General features: G+C 43.1%; 1 protein-coding gene across 18 annotated transcripts in view; it reads right to left on the minus strand.

The window, feature by feature from the left end:
- The window catches only part of TNS1 (tensin 1), a 471,254-nt gene that overhangs the window by 126,356 nt on the left and 321,966 nt on the right, over positions 1-22,932 (minus strand). For all 18 annotated transcript variants that reach the window (XM_061609240.1, XM_061609243.1, XM_061609248.1 and 15 more), the window contains 6 exons: positions 18,669-18,718; positions 16,797-16,968; positions 16,185-16,235; positions 14,397-14,519; positions 1,864-1,928; positions 529-612 (listed from right to left, as the gene is read on the minus strand). In XM_061609240.1, coding sequence (XP_061465224.1) covers positions 529-612; positions 1,864-1,928; positions 14,397-14,519; positions 16,185-16,235; positions 16,797-16,968; positions 18,669-18,718 — 545 coding nt within the window. The remainder of the gene's footprint in view (positions 1-528; positions 613-1,863; positions 1,929-14,396; positions 14,520-16,184; positions 16,236-16,796; positions 16,969-18,668; positions 18,719-22,932) is intronic.

Here is a 22,932-nt window from a genome sequence, read left to right on the forward strand (position 1 = left end):
TGAGGGACGAGGAGGAGAAAGTGGGCGTGGAGAGGGGAACGATTGACACCCACCTAAAAGCATAGGAGCAAAGCATCTGCAAGCACTAGAAAAATGGAGTGAAGAGGTTTTTTTCTTCCCTTTTCATATTATCAGTGGATTGGGTTAGTACGGATTTACAGGGGGGAAACTGTGTGATAGCTTATTTAGTTTTTATTATTTATTTATTATTTGATTTATATCCCACCCTTCCTCCCAGCAGGAGCCCAGTTTCTGTTTGCTAGTAATGTCATGTGAACCATGCGAATTAAAAGGAGAGGGGAGTAGCACCAAATACACAGTAAACCACCGTGTAGAAAAGCCCAGACTCTCTTTGCAATGTGAGGAACACTCTGAGCTTTGCTATCTATGTTCTCAACCTGGGAACACTCATGTTGAATATCTCACAACAAAGCAGTCTGTTTTATGACTAGTGTGAGAAAGTAGTACAGAACCCATGTTCAATAGACGGCAGAAGAAAATCCTCCTCATTCTGCCCTCCAGACTAACCTCTTCTGTGATGGCTGCCCCACTGGGATCACCTTGTCCTCGTAGAACCTCTTCATGGCAAACCGGTCCAAGGCTTGGTCGGCACTGTGGAATAAACAGAAATGTTGGCACAGACATAGTCCATGGGAGATGGAAAAGGTACTAGCTGAGTTGATAGAAAGGAAGGGCCCCAAGAAATATGTGGGTTCTTCCTTAATGATGTATTCAGGGAGTTTCATTAGGGATTTTGGGCTGCAGTCCCAGGAGCAGCTAACACGGGACTCTCCAGATGCTGGTTGACTCAAACTCCTTTTATTCCTGACCATCGGCCATGCTGAATGGGGCTAATGGGAATTGTAGTCTAACAGCATCTGGAGGGCACCACATTGGCTACCCTGCTATACACACTCACCTGGAAGAAAATCTGATTGAATTCAATGGAACTTCTGAACAAACATGTATAGGATTTCACGGTCACTCTGGGTCATTTCAAGCCTTCTCCCCACATTGTCACAATTTTTGTTTCAAATTTAAAAATTCTAACATTTATAGGGATCTTATCAATGAATTAAACATTTAGCCAGTTAACTGCATTGATCCAATAAGTCAATTGAAGTTTTAATATCTTCAGTACCACAATGGATCTTCATATATCACATCTCATTGTTTCTTTCTCTGTTGTGGTAGGTGTGTAATCTTGTCATTTACTAGAGATTCTGCCTCCATTAATATTACTTTTTTTCCCATAGACCCCTGTGGGACTAAAACATTGAGATCCAGAAGATGAAAGACTCTGCAGTCAATCTCAGCAGCCCTAGCATATGGAAAGACACTTCATGTTCTCATCCCTCCTCACTGGTCTTGCCTTCCAGCCTCTCTCTCTCCCCCCTTCTCTGGCCACCTTCCTTCATGCTCATTCACTGGAGCATTGGTCAGCAAGAAGCTTTCTTGGGCCCTTTGCTCCCTTATAAACTAAACAGAGAGGCTTTCTCTAGCTGCCAAAGAAATGTGGGCAATATCTCCCACTCACAGGGGAATGGAGAGAATTATTTCCCATTAGGTGCTGGAGTTCCACAGAACACCATCACGGAGGTACATATAAGCACCACCAGTTTTGATGCTGCACACCAGAGAGAGCATGAATGCCTGTAAAATGGTGGGTGAATTAGGCCTTTACTTCAGAATAGTAAGTACCAAAGTTGCTTTCTGGGCTGCTATGATAATTTCTAAATGCTAAGGTTGCAGAGACTCCAAAGAGCCCATTCCCTTCCCCCCCTCCACCTTCTACCACCAGTATCACACTAAAACTATAGTCTTCGCTGACCCTCACACAAACATGGTGTGAGGCTCTCTTACCTGGCTGAAATGTTGCTGTAGTGCATGTAGGCGGCAATAACTACCCCTGTCCGGCCTCTGTTCCCCTGCAGGAGAATATGAGCAAAACAGGAGGTTTAGAGTCACCAGTAATAATGCCTTGGTAAAAGAGAAAGCACTTATTTGTCTTCACTAAAGGTGCCAACAGGATGAAACTCTCCAAAGTGAGTAGAACAATTAGTGACAGGAGCATCTGTTTCCAGTCTGTGTCAATTTTACCTGTGTACACCTGTTTCCACTTTAATCTGCTTTTTTTTAAAAAAAAAATCCACACCAAAAAATGCATTCAAATACATATTTTTAAAAATGTATTTATGCATTTCTAAATGTATTTTGATACTTTTTTTGCACTAAGAACTGTGGCAGAACATTCAGAAAACATGAAAGCCGATGGACTATAAAGTTCCAATCTACACATTAGTCCAGAAGTTGCAAGTATGGTCAATTAGTTCTGGACTTTGCAAAGAAGTCCTTTCTCAAGCATAAGAACCACATCCCACTGATATGCTCTGTTTTTTGAGAGGAGCAGACCAGCTAGCCTATTACTGGAAATGAAAAGAATCAAAGGTTATGTTGGCTGGCAGGGAGAAACCATCTGGACGATTCTTCTTCCGAATCTCTCTCCTTAGAATGCATTTCCCACCAGGAAGGTGTGACTGGTCAATAGGTGTCGCTGTTCCCTTTGAGACTGACTTAGCTGGGGGGAATCTAAGAAGCTGTTGAAGAGCTCTGATTTTGCTGCATCCTCCCATACCCTCACTCTCCCTGCTGTGAAGAAAAGACTTCTCAAAAGAAACCTCCGGTCCACCTACAGTCACATCTCAAACACAGAGAGGAAGAAGAAATCGCTCTTTGTGGTACCAGGGAACTATTTTAATATGAGAAAGCCACTACACTGCAGTCAATAATGGAGAGCTGTGCATATATCTTTGCTCGGCTCTGGAGCCCTTGGGTGTAGTCTAAGGCAGATTGCTATGTTGAAAATTAGAATATGATTGACTGATGCCCCACCTTTCCTCAAAGGTGTTCAAAAGCACATTCTTCTCCCACACCTTTTTATCCTCACCACAACCCTGTGAGGTAGGTTAGGCTGTGAGATGGAGGCTGTCTAAACTGTGCTTCATGACTTTGAACCTGGCTCTCCCCAGTTTACCTACCTCTCACATATTTATGAATGTTACAAAGGCTGTATGTCATATCTTTGCATATTTACTCGTAGCTGCTGCTTTGGGTTTGTTTTTATATACATGATAAATTACTACTGAAAAGTGGCAGTATAATTTTACTCTCTTCACGCAGCAACCCACAGCCACACACAACGGGAATGAACAGAATGGCAATGCAAAGGAACAACAGCCCAGCTGCATCCTGCCACCCCGGCAGCACAGTCCAAACGCAACAGCTTCAGCATAACCTTAGAAATCTAAATGTATGCATACTGACAGCACACCAATTAAATGCCACTGCATATGCCAAAGGGCAAGGAAACTGTGGTCCTCCAGATGTTGTTATTATTATTATTATTATTATTATTTATTAAATTTATATCCTGCCCTTTCTCCCACTAGGAGCCCAAGGCCTTGTTGGACTCCCCCATCATCTCAGACCTCTGGCCATGCTGGCTGTGTCTGATGGGCACTGGAAGTCCAACAACATCTGGAGGAACAAAGGTCCACCACCCCAACATACACAGATTTGTCAGATGTAGGGTTTCACCCAGAAAAGTCAGGAAAGCCCCATATCTCCACTGTTGAAAATCTATGGACCTAAGGGCCAAACTGGATGTGGTGGGGCAGCCATGTTTATTCACCTGTCTGCCCCATTCACATATATAAAGTAGTTCCCCCCCCCCATGAAATAGGGTGTGCGAGTATGGGGAATGAAGCCACCTATTTCCCTTGCCTTTCATCACTGCGCTCCATTGCTTTAAGTCAGGGTGAGTCAGTGTGGTGCCCTCCAGATGTTGTTGGCCTATAATTCCCTTCACAAAGATCACTGATAAAAGACTGCTTATAAGATGTGTTTTAGAATATTTGTAACTATGCTTTATTATTTTTAACTGTGTTTTAGAATGTTTTTAATTGCCATTGTATTTTTGGAATGTTTTTTAGACTGTTTTCAGTATGTATTTCCCCCCTTCTTTTTCTTAAATTATTTTATGTTTGCCGCCCTGGTCTCCCCCGGGAGGAAGGGCAGAATATAAATTCAATATATAAATAAGTAACTGGAGCTGATAGGAGTTGGAATCTAACAATATCGGGAGTCTACCCCATTGACTACCTGTGCTTTCAGCCATTTTGTCTCAGTTGAACTCCAATACTGGAAATGAATGGAACACTGGAGATACGGTGTGCAGTGAAGTAAGGGGGAAAGGGGTTAACACCCCCTCATCTATGTGCTCAATTCCATTTTTAAAAAATAGTCTTCACCCCAACCCTGCTTTATAAGGTATCGGTACAGTTTTGTGAATAAAACATGGCTGCCCTATCACATCTGGTTTGGTTCAGAGTCTGTTCTTAGGGTTTAAATTATTTTATTTGTTGTACTTAAAAACTTGATCAAACCAAAGCAGGTTACAGCATAAAATCATAAAACACAACGCAATTCAATACAATATGGTAAAAACACAAAAAGGGAATAAAACTCATAAAAAAGCAGTGTGATAAAAACTGAAGTGGCAGATAAATTGCAGTACCCTTCAGACTGGGGTAAACTATTGGCCTTGGGGAAAACTAATGGCCTTGCAGGATTGATCTGGGTTTGAGATCTTGGTCAATAAGCTGACATTAAACTCCATTTCCTCATTTTGGACATAACAGGGAATTTAGTGTGTAAACAGGAATTCAACAGGGGAGGTCAAGGGGGAGGTCCCTAAAAATAAATTTAAAAAATACTAATTCTTCTTGTACAGTGCACCACATACCAGTGGGACTCTCAAGTTTACCCTGAAGTAGGAGAGGACAAAGCATAGGCCACTCCAAAACAAGTAGTTAGAAAGAAACAAAAGGTAGAAGAGAGTATGAATGGGAAGCATACTCCAGTGGTTGTGACTTGCAAGGTGTGTGCCATGTTTGTTTTCTCGCCTGAGAACAACATGGCGTACACGTGCAACAAGTGCAAATTTGTGGCACTGTTGGAAGAAAAAGTGAGAGGCCTGGAATAGCAGGTGGCCACACTGAGGACTATAAGAGAAGATGAAGAGTTCTTGGACAGAATGCTGGAACAACAGCAGCAAAGAGTAGTGGAGGTGGAAGAACAACAGCATGTGGTAGAAGAAGAGGAGACTGCTTTGGAGAGGAACAACAAAGTGGAGGAAACTCCATAGAAAAGGGTGACAGTTAGGAGCAGAAGAGCTAGAAGACACCCTTCACCAGTGGAACTATGGAACTGCTTTCAACCACTCAAGGATGAGACTGGAGGACAACCTGTGGTGGAAGAATTACAGGAGACCCCATGTGACAATGAGCAAGAGCTGAAGCTCAATCAAGCAGGGACAATGAAACCATGCCCCACAACAAGAGAAGAGTACTAGTAGTGGGAGACTCCCTACTGCATGGGATCGAAACCCAAGTATGCTGAGAAGATCCGTGGACTCGCCAAGTATGCTGTCTACCAGGAGGATGGATTAGAGATGTGACAGAAGGGTTGCCATCACTCATCACCGACAGGTATCCCTTTCTCCTCATCCATGTAGGAACAAATGATACTATGCTATGAAGAAATCACATCAGACTTTGAAGCTCTGGGAAGGAAACTCAAGGACTTTGGGGCCCAGATAGTTTTTTCATCCATCATTCCAGTACTTAGAAGAGGAGTAGAAAGGGAAAGAAAAATACTCCATGTGAATGAATGGTTACGAAGGTGGTGCCAACGTGAGAGATTTGGATTCTGGGACCGTGGGCTATGCTTCCTGGAAGATGGACTGCTGGCAAGTGATGGATTGCATCTCACAAGGACTGGGAAGAATCTGTTTGGCCACAGCAAGGAGAAGTTCATCAGGAGGGCTTTAAACTGAATTCTAAGGGGGAGGGAGACGTAAACTTGGTGGTAGCAACTGATGAAGGCTTGTGCACAGTAATGGGAACAGCGGATCTCTCAGTGGCTTTTGATACCATTGACCACGGTATTCTCCTGGACCGCCTGGAGAGGTTAGGCATAGGGGGCACTATACTGCAGTGGTTCCATTCCTTCCTCTCTGGTAGGTACCAGAGAGTGGCATTGGGGGATGAGGTTTCAGATCCTTGGCCTCTCATTTGTAGGGTTCCACAGGGTTCCATCCTCTCCCCGATGCTGTTTAACATCTATATAAAACCGCTGGGGCTATCATCAGCGGATTTGGGCTGCAGTGTCACCAGTATGCGGATGACACGCAGCTCTATCTCTCATTTAAATCTTCACCGAGGTTGGCTGTAGAAACCCTGTCCAAGTGTCTGGAGTTGGTGAGTGGCTGGATGGGAAGGAACAAGCTGAAGCTAAACCCGGACAAAACCAAGGTACTATTCATGGGAGACAAGAGAAGGTTGGGGGATATTGACCTGGTGCTCAATGGGGTACAACTGCCCTTGAAAGACCAGGTCCGCAGCCTGGGGATCATTCTTGACTCCCAGCTGTCCATGGAGGCTCAAGCCTCGGCTGTGAGCCGGGCGGTGCTGTATCAACTCCATCTGATACGGAGGCTGCGCCCCTACCTTCCCACCTATCTGCTCCCACTAGTGGTACATGCCCTGGTCTCCTCTCGCCTAGACTACTGTAATGTGCTTCTATGTGGGGTTACCCTTGAAAACGGTCCAGAAGTTGCAACTGGTACAGAATGCGGCAGCTCGCCAGATTAAAGGCAGCCGCCGGCAAGATCACATTACTCCAGTGTTAAAGGAGTTACACTGGTTACGTTATTTTCCGGGCCCAATTCAAGGTGTTGGTTTTGACCTTTAAAATCCTGCATGGTTTCGGCCCAGTCTATCTGAAAGAGCACCTCCAGCATCATCAGCGATGCCGCTCAACAAGATCAGCCTCAAAAGACCTTCTTTGCATCCCACCAGTTAAAACAGCTAGACTGGTGAGAACTAGGGAGAGGACTTTCTCAATTGTGGCCCCCACCTTGTGGAATTCCCTGGCTCTTCAGGCAGGTTTTTGGGGTGGGTTAGATTTTACTTACTGTTGATTTTAATGTTCTAATGTAATTATATGTTTTTATTATGTACGTCGCCCAGAGTGGCTGGACAACCAGCCAGATGGGCAACTAATAAATCAAATAAATAAACAAACAAACAAACAAACAGAGAGATCGGCTCTAACAGGGACCAGTAACAGTCCTCAGAAAAATGTAGTAAGGAAGCCAAGCCATAAATCACGTCTTTGAAGTCTGTATACTAATGCGCAGAGCATGGGAAACAAGCAGGATGAACTTGAACTCTTAATACAGGAGGGTAATTACTTGATAGGTATAACTGAAACTTGGTGGGGTGATTCCCATGACTGGAATACAGCAATTGAAGGATATAACTTGTTCAAAAGGAACAGAAGGAATAAAAAGGGAGGTGGAGTCGCACTATATGTTAAAAATATATTATCGCTGCACAGAAATACAGGAAGATGAGCTTGGTAGCTCCACCGAGAGTATATGGATTAAAATTAATGGGGCAAGTAATAAAAGGAATGTGGTGCTTGGAGTCTACTACCGACCACCCAATCAAGGAGAAGACGAGAATGTAACTTTTGAAAAGCAAATTGCCAATGTTTCGAGGAGGCATGATGTAGTAGGAATGAGGGACTTCAATTATCCCAATATCTGTTGGGAGACAAATTCTGCCAAACACGGCCCCTCCAAGAAATTTCTGACTTGTGTTGCAGATAACTTTCTCCTACAGAAAGTGGAGGAAGCAACCAGAGGATCAGCTATCCTGGACTTGATTTTAACCCAGCCTTTCCCAACCAGTGTGCCTCCAGATGTTGTTGGACCACAATTCCCATCTTTCCTGACCATTGGCAATGCTGGCTGAGGCTGATGGGAGTTGTGGTCCATCAACATCTGGAGGCACACTGGTTGGGAAAGGCTGTTCTAACCAATAGAGATTATTTGGTGGATGAAGTGGCAGTTATGGGAATTCTGGGGGAAAGTGACCATACCATACTTGAATTCTGGATTTTAACAGAAGCAAAAGCTGAGAGTAGCCATACGCGCACCCTGGACTTCAGGAAAGCTGATTTTAATAAACTCAGAACAATTGTAAGTACAATTCCATGGCAAGCCACCCTAATGAGAAAAGGAGTCCAAGATGGGTGGAGTTTCTAAAAAAGGAAATTCTAAAAGCACAATGACAAGCAATTCCAACAAGGAAAAAAGGGGGAAAACAGCAGAAGAAGCCAATGTGGCTTCACAAAAAGCTTAGAGCTGACCTGAAAACAAAAAAGGACACATACAGGAAGTGGAAAGAAGGCCAGGCCACAAAGGAAGAGTACAGGCAGGTATCACGCAATTGCAGGGATGGTGTCAGGAAGGCTAAAGATGAGAATGAGCTGAGGTTAGAGAGGGATGCTAAAAGCAACAAAAAAGCTTTCTTCAGGTATGTCCATAGTAAGACAGAGGAAAGAAATGGTGGCACAGCTACTCAATGGGGATGGCAAAATGATGACAAAAAAATGGAGAAGTGCTCAATTCCTACTTTGTCTCAGTCATCTCCCAAAAAAGGGTCTATGACCCTCCCAGGAAACATGAAGTAGAAGGGGCAGGATTGGAGCTTGAGATTGATAGACAAACGGTCAAGGATTATCTAATCACTTTGAACGAGTTCAAATCAGGAGGGCCCAATAAACTGCATCCTAGAGTATTGAAAGAACTGGCTGAAGAACTCTCAAAACCACTGTCTCTTATCTTTGCAAAATCATGGAGGACTGGTAAAGTGCTGGATGACTGGAGGAGAGCTAATGTTGTCCCTATCTTCAAAAAGGGCAAAAAGGAGGAACCGGGGAACTACAGAACAGTCAGCCTAACATCATTCCCTGGAAAAACTCTGGAGCAGATTATAAAGCAGTCAGTCTGTATGCACCTTGAAAACAATGCAGTGATTACTAGAAGCCAACATGAATTGATGAAGAACAAATCCTGCCAAACTAATCTTATCTCGTTTTTTGATCGGGTAACCTACCTTGTAGACTGTGGGAATGCTGTGGGCATAATATATCTCAACTTCAGCAAAGCTTTTGACAAAGTGCCCCATGATATTCTCATTAGCAAGCTAGCTAAATGTGGGATGGATGGAACAACTATCAGGTGGATCCACAGTTGGCTCCAGAATCGTACCCAAAGAGTGCTTATCTATGGTTCCTTCTCAAATGGGGTGAAGGTAATGAGTGGGGTACCACAGGGCTTGGTCCTGGGCCCAGTGTTCTTCAACATTTTTATTAACGACTTGGATGAGGAGGTACAGAGCATGCTTATCAAATCTGCAGATGATACAAAATTGGGGGGCACGGCTAATACCGTGGAAGACAGAAACAAAATTTAAAGGGAACTTGATAGGCTGGAGCATTGAGCTGAAAACAACAGAATGAAATTTAACAGGGATAAATGCAAAGTTCTACACTTAGGAAAAAGAAACCAAATGCAGTGTTATAAGATGGGGGATACTTGGCTTAGCAATACGACATGCGAGAAGGATCTTGAAATTGTCGTTGATCACAAGCTGAATATGAGCCAACAGTGTGATGTGGCTGCAAAAAAGGCAAATGCTATATTAGGCTGCATTAATAGAAGTATAGTTTCCAAATCACGTAAAGTATTAGTTCCGTTCTATTCAGCACTGGTTAGGCCTCAACTTCAGTACTGCATCCAGTTCTGGTCTCCGCACTTTAAGAAGGATGCAGACAAACTGGAACAGGTTCAGATCAGGGGACTGGAAACAAAATCCTATGAGAGACTGAAAAAACTGGGCATGTTTAGCTTGGAAAAGAGAAGACTGAGGGGAGCTATGACACAACACTCTTCAAGTACATGAAAGATTGTCACACAGAGGAGGGCCGGGATCTCTTCTTGATCATCCCAGAGTGCAGGACATGGAATAATGGGCTCCAACTGCAGGAAGCCAGATTTCGACTGGACATCAGGAAAAACATCCTGTTAGAGCCATACGACAATAGAACCAATTACCTAGAGAGGTAGTGGGCTCTCTGAAACTGGAGGCATTCAAGAGGCAGCTCGACACCATCTGTCGGGAATGCTTTGATTTGGATTCCTGCATTGATCAGGGGGTTGGACTTGATGGCCTTATAGGCCCCTTCCAACTCTACTATTCTATGATTGTATGATACTATGAAACAGACAGGATTGGAGAAGTGAATTCAGCATTCAAATAGGGAAAGGAGGGGAAAGGCATGGGCCCCATATGCTTTCATGGCTTAAGTATGGTTTTTAAAGCCTGGAAGTTTGCATCTGAAAAGGCCATTGGGACTGAATGTCATCAGCATTTTGATGACATCTCACCCACAAAATCACATGCAATCTCTCAAAGTAGCTCCATGTAGATTTCAGAACAAAAGAGGGCCATAACTATCAATGGCAGAAAACAAAAGGGATTTGCCCAAAGCTGTAACCCAAAACGCCTGTAATGAATCCTCCACATTTATCTGACAGATATCAAATCCGTTTATCGAAGAAGCTAAGATACTGCTATCGGAAGATATGCTTCCTTCCCCTTTTGCAACTTGCTGAATGCCTAATCTCCCATCCAACTTCCACCCCTACTTTACCTACTATGCTGTGCTGACCCCCTTCCAATATTCCTGTCTCACATCATACTTTGCCTACATTTCTGAGTGAAGCCTAATGAGTTCAACAAAAGAGCAAGAACCTACTACACAAATACTTCCTTAATGAGCAATAACACTCTCTAGGCTCATCTACATGGTGGTTTACTCTGTGTTTGGTGCTACTCACATCTCCTTTAACTTTGCATGGTTCACATGATGCTACTGGCAAACAGAAGCTATCACGCAGTTTCCCCCCTGTAAATCCATACTAACCCAATCCACTGATAATATGAAAAGGGAAGAATAAAACCTCTTCACTTGCTTTCTCTAGTGCTTGTAGACGCTTTGCTCCTATGCTTTTAGGTGGGTGTGTTAATCAGTCCCTTCTCCATGTTCATTCCCTCCTCCTCCCTTCGTTCATTTTATTTCCTGTAGGCTGACAAGCAACTTCTGGTTGCTCTCCTCCATTTTGCTGGCCTTCTTTATGTTGCTGCAAATGGTGCCTTTATTTTATTTTCCCCTTAACGTGCACACAAAAGCATAACACTGCTCAAACAAAGATTTGTATTTCAGCTGTATCCTACCAGGGAAAACACAGATATTTCCACTTCTGGGTTTTTTTAAAAGGAACCTACTGTAGCTGGTAGAACAGACTGAGCATGCGTGGTCAGCTTGGCAACCAGGAGTGGAAATGTATAATTAGAGGGCAGGGCCACAAGGAAAAAGCGAGACTAATCCTCTGCAGAGGAATGCCTGCTTGTGTGAATGGGAAAAAGCTATTGGCAGCTAACTTTTGAGCAGGAACTGCAGACGATGCAAATGAAAAGTGAAGTAAAAGAAGTGTATTTCCTATGAAGAAATGCTCCCATGTAGATGAGCCCTCTGTCCTCATACAAAAGCAATGAAAATAACGACATGCCCAAATATAGCAACAATGCTGCTTCATCAATGTAATACTGGCAGCACCAGGGCCGGCCCTACCATTAGGCAGAGCGAGATAGCTGCCTCAGGCAGCAGATGTTGTGGCAAGGAAATGGGGTGAAGTATTGGAGGAGAGATATGTGTGTGCTACACACAGCCTGTCTACTACCCTCAGGTGCTATGGAGGAATAACATTCAACTGTCAGTGTTGAAATAAGATCCACCTTCCAATTGTTTTTTGCTTAAGGCAGCAAAATGTCTTGGCCTGGCCCTGAGCAGCACAATGACAACAAAAGAGAGAAAATGCAGAATATATATTCCATATGCTACTGGCCCAGGTTCAAGGTTCTTGTGTTGATATACAAAGCCCTGAACAGCTTGGGTCCAGGATACCTTAAGGACTTCCTGAGCCCTTATATCCAAGCCCGATCACTGAGATCATCCAGAGGAGCACTGTTAGTTGTCCCCCTCAGCCAGAAGATGGGCATCTTGTGCTGCCAGTCTCATGCAGCAGAACACTCTTCCGGCAGATTTTCATCAGGAATCCTCGCTTTTGACTTTCAGGCATCTCTTGAAGACTTTTTTTGTGCTGACAGGCCTATGCAGCTATTTAAAATGTTTCTTGAGTAGCCAGTCATTTTAATAATTGTTTTGTATTGTTTTAAAATGTTCTTATGTTGTTGTACACTGCCCTGATGTTTTGCAAGAGGGCAGTATATAACTACTTTTATAAACAAACATGCGGCAGCTCCAACAATAAAAAAAACAGATGGATTGCAACATAAATTCACCCCCTAATAGTAACAACAGAAAGAGTAGCCACAATACAACAGAAGTGGAACAGCCTCCACTGAATGCTCTCCAAAGACACTGCAAACACGTGCTCATTTTTATACCAGGCTTCCGTCAAACTTAAGAATGGTAGTTTGGTGAAAATGTTAAGAATTATGTTAAGATACCCCAATCCTACCTCACATGCAACGGTGCCCAAGATGCCCACTGGAAAGAGAATTATTTTTAAACCACTTCAAATCTGTGGTATAGAAATGCCCCAGAGCACAATCCTTGAATAAGTGCATTATGAACTCAAGGAACAACAGCGAGGCAACACACAGTTATTCACAGAATAACCACAAATATACAGCAGTGCCAAAGTACAATGATGATAAGAATGCCATCACATGGCAGCACCCACAATCCTGAGAGCTAAACAGAGAGAACAGGAAGTGCTGGTGGGAAAAGCAGGTACTACTTCTATCACAGGGACACCGTACAGAGATTCTTCATCCTGTTTTCACCACCATCTGCCAATGAAGACAATTCAGGGAAGAGCACAGGCTGAGTATCTAGCTGAGCATGGGCTTCTAATGCAGGGGTGAAGAACTTGTGGTCTTCCAAATGTTGTTGGACTCCAAACTCCCATAAGCCACAGCCCACATGGCCAGTGATTGATGATGGAAGTTTTACTCCAACAACATCTGGAGAGCCATAGATTTGCTGTCCCTGTTTTAGGGTCAGATATGTATAAAATGTTTTAAAAGGTGACCGTGCAGAAGCACCATGTGTACTGCCACTCAGCTCATGTGCCTGGTGTTTTTTTTCCTTCTGCTTCTAGCAGCTCCACGTTCGTGGCAATAAAAATGGCTACTTCTGTTCATGGCCAACCATTTACCAGGAATATGAAGCCGGAGGAAGTGGTGGAATCCTGAGCACAGAGTTGTCCCTCAAGGCGTGTGTTTGTCATGGGTTTACTGAAGCGGGATGAGCTTATTTTTTTGCAATTATTTCCTGTCTATATCAGGCCAGATTCAGGGCTCTCGTGCAAGTGTACAAAGCCCTGCACAAATTAGGCCCAGGATACCTTAAGGACTGCCTTATCCCGTAAGTCCTAAGCCAGGTGTGGGGAACCACTGGCCCTCTAGATGTTGATGCTGAACTACAACTCTCATCAGCCCAAGCAAACATGGACAAATAGCAAGGGATGATGGAAGTTGTAGTTTAGTAATATCTGGAGGGCCATAGGTTCCCCACACCTGTTCTAATCCAATCACTGATGATATTGGAAGATTCAAGACAGACAAAAGAAAGTACTTCTTCATGCAGCAGATAGTTAACCTATGGAATTCACTCCCACAGGAGGCAGTGATAGCCACCAACTACGATGGCTTCAAAAGAGATTAGACAAATATATGGAGGATGAGGCAATCAATGGCTACTAGCCACAGTGGCTATGCTCTGCCCCCACAGTCAGAGGCAGCATGCTTCTGAATACCAGTTGCTGAAAACTGCAGAAGATGAGAGTGTTCTTGCACTCAGGTCCTGCTTGTGGGCTTCCCATAGACATCTGGTTGGCCACTGTGAGAACAGAATGCTGGGCTAGATGGGCCACTGGCCCAATTCAGCAGATGCTTCTTATGTTCTCTGGATGAGCATATTAGTGGTCCCCCATGGACCAGAAGCATGACTTATGTCAACGAGGAGTCATGCCTTCAGTGTAGTAGTCCAGCTCTATGGAACTCTCTCCCATTAGAAATCAGGCAAGCACCATCCCTGGTAAGTTTCAGATGCCACATTAAAACAGTTTTATTTCAGGAGGTCTTTGCATGATGAATACTGCCCTAATGTTTCAATTTTCTGATGTTTTGTCCTATGTTTAACATTTTGTACATTATATTTTTTATTTTTTTCCTGCAAGTGGGGTATACATTTCATAAAGAAAGAAAGAATTCAAACTACTCTGAGGTTTCATTTGCTATAGCTACCTATCTTCTCCTTTCCCATGGCACTCTAATCAGTGGCAGGAACCACAGGAACACTCCCCAGAGGAAACTCTCCCCCTTCTCTCTCACCTTATTGTGAAGAACCACCACATTGTGAGGATCAGCATTGAGCCATGTATCCATGGCCTTGCAGATGCTGCATATCTTCTCCAGGGCAGGTGTGTGCAAGTCGGGCCATCCAAAATCCAGCACCTGTGGCACAAGGAAAGAGAGGAGGTTTCCAAGTAAGAGGAAGAAGAAAAAGGGAAGTGTTAAGGAAGATGAAGATTCCCCTTTAATACTTTTGGTTAGAACAGGCTGTTTTACTAAGGTATTCTATTTTACAGGGCTGGCCCTACCACTAGAGAGGACGAGGCAAGCTCACTTCAGGCACAAGATAAAGGGCACCAAATTCCCATAGTACTGTGAAGGTCAGTACAGGGCCATTCCCTTTTGTTTTCCTGGGGAGGGATAAGAGTGTGATGTTGAAGCTGTTTTGCCATGGCTAGCACAAGATTCTGTCCCTTTTGAGTCACGCAGTACAGTTTTTTAAGGTGTCAGTATTATGTCAAAGTTTAAGGATATAATATAATGACAACATTTTAAATTTTTTATTATGTCTTCTAAATGTTTGTAAGATGAGTCTATGGAGTGTGGTCGCTAAAATATTCTGTTTATGCTTAAGACCACAGTGTCTTCTCCTCTATATTGATTTGAGTCTGTTTTAATGTTTGTAGCTCCTGAAGAAGGACAAGTTCCGAAACACGTCGAGCTCACAATAAATTTCATCTAGCACCAGAGCTTGTCTCTCTTTCCTGCCCCATCTTAAATCTAACCATAGTTCCATGGACTGCAAGCCTTTCTAGAATCTAATTCAGCGACCCCAATGTAAAACCCCAAAGTTTCTTCCTTCTGGGATCTGACAGAATCACAGCTTTTTTCTGGTTGTCAAAAAGATGCCCTTTGCATTGTCACTGTCTGTGAACCCAGGTGAGTCTTCCTGGGCCAGAGACCTGTTGTTTAAATATCCAGCACAGCATGATAGGATCCAAATATATGGCAACTGATTTTATTTTGGGAACTTTCCCTGAAACAACAGCTCTTGACCTCTCAGAAAAACAGCTTTGGCATTTGGACTCTGGGGCCCTAATGCTGCCAAGCTCATTTTCCCTGAGCCACTGAGGACACAATAACTCACCTTCATGTTCTCAAAGTCATGAGCAATACACTTCTCCATTCAGTCATGAAGGATGACAAATTTGAGAAAATATACTTAGGTTGTATCCAACAAAGTTATTCCATTAGTGCAAAGACTTCCACTTGCAGAACGGAACTTCCCCTTCCTCTCCTCTCCTCCATGCCTCCCTAAATCTGCTCTGGTGGGTTGGGTGAAACCCCAGAACAGATTTGGGGGTGTACAGGGGGAGGAGAGGGATGGGACATTACACTGTGCAAGCGGAACTCCTGTCGTCCCTGTTTGTGCAGGGACAACTTCATTGGATACAACCCACTGCGATGTTAGAGGACATCTTCCTCCAGTCAGGGACTGAATAAATACCTTCAGGCTTTGCCCTTTTGCTCACCGAGAGCTGAAGGAGAAAGGATGGATATTCAACAGGTGGAGAAAGAGCAATGGCAGCATCCCATAAACAAACCCAAATCAGGGAAATCCCCACCCCCAACAATGCTTGTTGTGTTCAGCACAAATGTAAAAATTGGAATTGCCACTTTTAAAAAAGTGTCTATTAAAAAAGTGATGTACTTCTCACACTTTGCCCACCCATCAATGGAAGAAAAGAGTTTTCTTCCTCGCCCTGTTACTTCTCTCTCATTTACCCTCTCCACCAGAACATTTATCCATAAACAGCTCCATCTTACCTTGGAATGGAGCTTGCTGATGTCATGTCTCCTCTCTGACAGGTTAAAAAGCTAGTGGAGGGGAAAGAAATATACACTGTTAAAAGAGTTGGTTTGTGGGGGTGGATGAAGGCCTGTGGGCAACAACATGGTAGAAAACTGGATGAGAGCTACAGAATTACAGCATGTTTCCCCACACACACACACGCACAAGTGCTTTTCTTTTTTGGTATGTGTGTATGTATGTATTGATTGATTGATTGATTGATATCCTGCCCTTCCTCCTGGCAGAATTGCAAACATAAGTTTTATACTATAACAACAACAACAATACACATTCTAGATTTGCACAGTACAGAATCCAAAATGTGCCATCATAATTAAAAGGGTTTTTTTAAAAAAGAAGTCAATAGAGAAGGGATGGATCATTGGCCAGGAAAAAGATCCAGACTTTGGTCCAGACCAATCACAAAAAAAGGATGAACATCTTTGATATAAGATATGAGCATTTGTGGGAAGTGGAGCACAGTGAGAGGTGCCAGAATGCAGCATTCACAGAATATAGTTGCTTCCCGTGCAATTTTTCTGAAGAAGACTGTGTAAAACTGAATCATAATCTTGCACAGTTCTTACCAGGTAACTGTCCCCATGCTTGGATTTAAGCATTTGCGCCACCTCCTTCAGGTTGCTGCAGAAGGTCTGCTCCTCCGACAAACTTGCAAAGTTGACGGCAATGATCCGTTCCGTGACATAAACCAGGTCTAGTTCACAAGTGTCCTCCATGGCCTGATTTAGGCTCAAGCTCCTAGGTCAAAGAGAAGCAACTGAATAGTCAATGGTAGGGATATGAGCAAAGGTTTGAAGATATGAAGGCTGGGTAGTCAGCCCCGAACACTGTTTCACTTTGCTTCTGCTGACAACTCTTGAACATGTTCATGGAGCGTTACAAGTGGGCTTCTGAATATCTTTTAAAGTTGTTCCGTGGAGGTTTTAATTAAATCAACACGTGATTATGAACATTTATCACAAGTAAGGTGATACTACTGCTCCCAGGAAGAGAGAGATCATTCTCAGCATTTCTCTTTGTGCTTCTCTTTCATTGGTACAGTTCTGCAACACAGAATATAGGTCCATCGTGCAGGACTACTGATGTTATATGTGGAAATCTGAACCCTAGGTATAACCAGAGACTCCAGCAGCCAGAGGAACTATTGTGAGAATCATTTCAACTAAGAAATAAAGGAACATTAAGAGGTATTGTTGCATAATAAGTATGTGTGTATGACAGTGTGCATGAGTGTCTGGGGGAGGGGGAACATTTTTTTGTATGAGGGGCAAAATGCTGAGTGATAGCATTGACACTCCGTAACAAAAGCATAAGGTGTTAAGAAAACACATTTTTTAAGTGGGGATAAAACAACAAAGACTCTTGTAGCACCTTAAAGCCTACCAGAATTATTGTAGCATAAATGTTCATGGACTAGGGTTCACTTTTTTCAGGAATGAAATTCACAAATGTTCAGCTTTTAATAAATGTCCTGAATTCAGAAACAGGCTGCCAAAGATGCATGTGTATCCATGAAGGGGGAAAAAACAAAAACAAATGTTGACTTTTTGTACAGGATGCTCTGCACCCTGCAAAATAATGTTCTGGACAGAACTTAAACAGGGAACAAATATCAGCATAGCACCCTATGCAAGAGCAGATTAATAAGAACGTTTTCTAAGAAGCAGCATGAGTGCACATGAGCTCATATTAAAGCCAGTTTTGAATGAGTAAATAAATAAATAAATACAATGGGTACTAGTGATGATGGCGAGACACAAAATGCCTCTGAATGCTAGTTACTGAGGAGAAATAGTAAGAGAGGGCTACTACCCTCCTGTCCTGCTTTTGGGCTTCCTAGAGGCATGTGGTTAACCACTGTGGGAAACATGATAGGCCTTCAGTTTGATCTAACAGTGCTCTTTTTATGTCCTTAAGGTTATTCCATTCCATTCCAAAATGGGAATGATGCACAGTTCATCTAGTTCTCTGTGCTTTTCAGACAGGAGTCATGTGCAACATGTGCCAGATCTCTGTGCCTTTAAATGAGAACAAAGCAGTGTAATGCCAGGTCTGAAACATGAACATACGAAATAGCTATTTGGAAAAATCCTACCCTTGTAAAAATGGCATATTAGCTTTCGTAGATAAGCTATTTGAACATGTGTTATCAATTTTCAGCAAGACAGAAATATCCATGGAAATAATAGTGAGTTTTGCATATCCCTAATGATGAATAGTGTAAGAACATCAGAAGAGCCTCACTAGATGAGGCCAATGGCCCATCTAGTCCAACATCTTGTTCTCACAGTAGCCAAGCAGATCCCCATGGGATGCTCACCAGCAGGACCTGAGTGCAAGACCCCACTGAGTGCAAGACCCCACTTGCGATTCCCAGTGTTTGGGGTTTCACAAGAAAGACTCTCACCGGAGTAGTTTCACCAACCATCGAGCCTTACCTTGAGGGTTTACGTCGTGTCTGAATAATTTTGGGGGACTTGGCAAACACCTAATAAAATGAGAGTGACAAAAAGAGAAAAGGGCATATTACTAGAGTATTTTACTTCAGTGTAGAGTGACACATTCAGCAGGAACAGAACCAATTGGTCTCCTTCTGCCTAGCTTTCAGATCCCATACTGATGGCAAAGGTAGAGCCTGACCTGAAAAATATAATGTTAATGCGGCTGCAAAAAGATATTTTCTGCTTCCATACACAAAATCTTCACTTTCTAAACATTTCATAAAACCTAACATTGGTACATCTATATTTAAGGTTTTTGAGTTTCAGATAGGCTGAAACCTTTTTCTTTTCCTATCTCTCAGGTGTTTGCATAGCCATCAGTACTGCACCCAGCATTCCTTCAAATGTTTCCTCACTGAAGATCACCAATGGAGCAAATTGAGGATATTTTCCTTATTTTACAGCTGGACAAATGAAATCCAGAGTCAGTACCGATGTCCTAATGTCACATCATGTTTCTCCTCCAAGAAGGAGTTCATGTGGAAGATACTACTTTGTATTGCCAAAGGAGGGGGGGGATTTTATAAGCAAGATGCACAAACTAAATTCCTGCTCCTGCTCAATAATCCTTTCTGCAATCACTTTCCAATACTGCTTGATGGAAAGAAAGGGATACGTCAGATTCAGGTCAACTGACAAGTGCCCCAAACTGGCATGGAAGGGAGCTCTGAGTTAAAATGTGTGTAGATATTGGAGGCTGACTCCCCGAAGTCCAGAGCTTCACATTAATAGCACTTGCATTCAAAGGGGTTGCTTAAAGGGGTGGCACAATTTGTAGGTTGCCCCTCACCCCCAATTTATGTATAGATGTAACTGAAGCCATTCACCTTCACTAGTGGCCAAGGAACGTAATGATCCCTTTCAAGGATGCAAAAGTTCCCTGTACTGGCACCTGCACTGCACACCAAATGAGAGATGTGCTCCAGCATGATCAGTAATGTCATAGCAGTTACTGGCACACACTCTTCAAATGATGCACCAAAATCACTTGAGGCAACAAAAATGTCTTGGGCCAGTCTCAATGATGTCTGAAAGGACTTGCTCTTTGACAAATAGTGCTGCTACTCAATCCTGGTGGGATGGTTTCCACAGGTCTGATCTTACAGCGACTCCTCTTCATCAAGGAGCAAATGCTTTTAAGACAACACATAAAATCAACACAGAAGAGCTTCAGGCAGTTAACAGGCTAGCTTACAGGCTACCTAATAGCACCCTTGTTTTCTCTGGACTGTCTTTCCAAATCTGCAAAGTTGTGACCACCTGCAGTTTTGAGATTGTGGCCAGAAGGCACTGTTAAATAGGATGGCTCTGGGTTGAAAAAAGATTGCAGGTCAAGTATCACCACACAGTTTTTCTTCTATAAAGATTATCAGTTCAAAACTTCAAAACAGAAGAGGCACTGTGAAATCATAGGGTCTGAACAAAATAAGGGACCATCCAATATGATCTATGGAGCAGTGATTTGTTCTGAAATAAATAAAGAATCATCATTCTTTATTTCCAAATGCATCCCCGTGAACTTCCTGGCCTCTTCCTGGTTTAAATGAGGGGTCATGGAAGATATCATTTACTGGTGACAGTTAAGCTCTGTGTAGCAAAAAGATCCTTTGGGAGTTCAACAGCCTCTCAATAAGCCCAAACCCTGATAGCTGTGGTGGTGAAACGAAAGTTCATGCCACAGATATTGGCAGGTAAGGAACTACATATGAAAGTCTCACAAGAAAAGAGTATAAACAGGCAGATGAGAACAAACAGGCAACAGTGAGGCTGGAGAAGAGCTGTAAAACATACAGGCAAGGAGCAGACGCTATTTTAAACTGCATAGGTAACTGATACATATAATGCTAAATGTGTGAGTTGCTTTCTGTTGGGGTTGTTGTTGTTGTTGGTGGGTTTTCCTAGATGAAGAAATATACCTATTCATCAATATGAGAATGTAGTATTGCTGAGTACCTTGTAGTGAAACTGCTGTGCATCAACTTGCATACTACTATAAGTATCTCCAATAACAAAGTTCAATCAAATCGCAATTATGAAAAAATGGGGTATTCCTCAAAATGAGATATAGTACCTTCATTCACAATACAGGTTTCCTCCCAAGTAGCTAGGATGACTTTTCAGACTATGAGTGCTTCCAGACAGTTGTGGGATTGGTGCTCTTCCTGCATGTAAGGTTTTTTTTTTTTTTGCAGTCTACACAACATCATTTGCATCAACACAACTGACAATGTTTTTTCTCCATTTAATCCTTTACGAGGAAACTCAGATGTGTCCAATGACCCATTTGTGATATCTCAACGACCTATTTGCAAGTTAAGCTGGGGTGGGTGTGTTTGGAAGCCCCCTCAAATAATGGAGAAGGAGAAAGAGGTTCTCACAATCCCGTCTCACTATTCCTTCGCCCTCCACAAATCTTCTTGCACAAGGAAATGCAACACTGAATCCTCCTATCCTTCAGAGTCTTAATGCCAGCTTCCCAGCAGGTGGGTCACTGTTATTTACTAGGAGGGAGAAGGGATGGGGAGAGATGGTTAAGAAGTCAGGGAGGTGCAAACGCACCAACAGGAGTGCTAGATTGGCTCTCCCAGAGCATTTGCACTACACCAACCTCCCACCACCTCACCCCGTTTTCTCCCGGTAAGCAACAGTAGCCCCTTTGCTGGGAAGGTAACATAGTGGCTCCGCCACACCTGGGGAGCCGCTTCTGGGCCCTGGGCTATTAATATATTGCCTCAAGATGTTTATGGAGATGCCAAAGGCATGATACTCTTGCCATATGTAGGAGTTATGTGATTGCCCCAGCCACATTCAATTACTTGTTCAGGACAGAAACAGCACTACGACCCTGCAGAGGCCTAGGGTGGCTTTGGCATCTGCCATTAAATCTCAAACTTATAACAAGCCTTGTGTTCTTTTCCTCATCAGGGACCCCCCCCCCAAATTAATCAGATTAGGGGGGAGTCTCTGCACATTGGACAGAAGAGGTGAGAAACTGCTTAACCCTTTTCCCTCTGATAGTTTTCCAGCTCAGAATCATCCTTCCCTGGCTGGTTTTTTTTAAAACCAACAGTGGAAAAGGTGCCTGTGACGCCCTTCCCTGGCTCTCCCTGTCAGGTTCCTACCTGCTTGTGGCTACTGCCTTTCACTAGGCACCACCAGGGACTCCACCAGTCCGGACTGTCCTTTTTTATGGTTTCTCTCTCCGCTCTAGCACAGATCTCACTAGATCCCCCTGCTAGGCAGCACCACCAGTCACGTTCTATCACCAATGTTCCCAGAGACCTTGCCTGAGTCTCCCTCTATCCGGTTACTTTTGTGACTGCGTGCTTATGCTGTTCCCAACCCCCTTGTATCAATGTAGATAACTCATATAACTCGGGGTTGCTCTGGAAACTTGTAATGTTATTATTCTCCTCTGCACCGCTGCCACCATTTGTTACTGTTGCCCTTCAGCCTTGGTAATTACCTTACCCTCCTTTCTGGTCTGTGAAACCCCAGCCAAGGATCAGGCCTTCAGTAAACCAAAATAGTATTTATTAAATAACAGAAATAACAAGATTACTTTTCTAATGGTACTTAAGCATATGGTTTCATCTATTCCTGTGATACTTGACTTAGCATTAACTAGAGCTCCCACTCCCTCTTTCTCCACACTCTCCTGACATCCACCACCTAACACCCACAACACCTCTAAAACACCTCACAAAAAACTCTCCAATTCAACTGTCATTCTTCCATTTATACTCTCAGCCATTCAAACGCTCAGCCAATCATCCAGCATTCTACTGCTCACCTACTCCCCCCTCCTCTTTCATTCCACTTACCATGTATCTTCTATACAAACAGCACTTACCATATTTACATTAATACAGGAACATCACAGTGCCCATGCATTTTAAAAGGGGCTACATTTGGGATTTTAGGTGTTGTCTTTAGTTTTTATTGTTTTATGACAGTTGATGTCTTAGTTTTATGATGGCTTATGTTTTGCTTTTGTAGTATTTTATTGTTATTTTTTAATGGTGTTGCTATTGTACACCATCCTGGAATCTATGTTGATGAAGTTTTCTTTTTTTAAGTAAGTAAGATATGGGGACCCTGTTTCTCTTTCTTCACATGTGAAAACTAGGTTGTTTTGCCCATAGAGTTAAACAGTTTATATAATCTGCCCAGGCTGATTTTGCTTTTTAAAAAATAGAAG

The sequence above is a fragment of the Rhineura floridana genome, chromosome 2, assembly GCF_030035675.1.
Source record: "Rhineura floridana isolate rRhiFlo1 chromosome 2, rRhiFlo1.hap2, whole genome shotgun sequence".
Taxonomy (NCBI): Eukaryota; Metazoa; Chordata; class Lepidosauria; order Squamata; family Rhineuridae; genus Rhineura; species Rhineura floridana.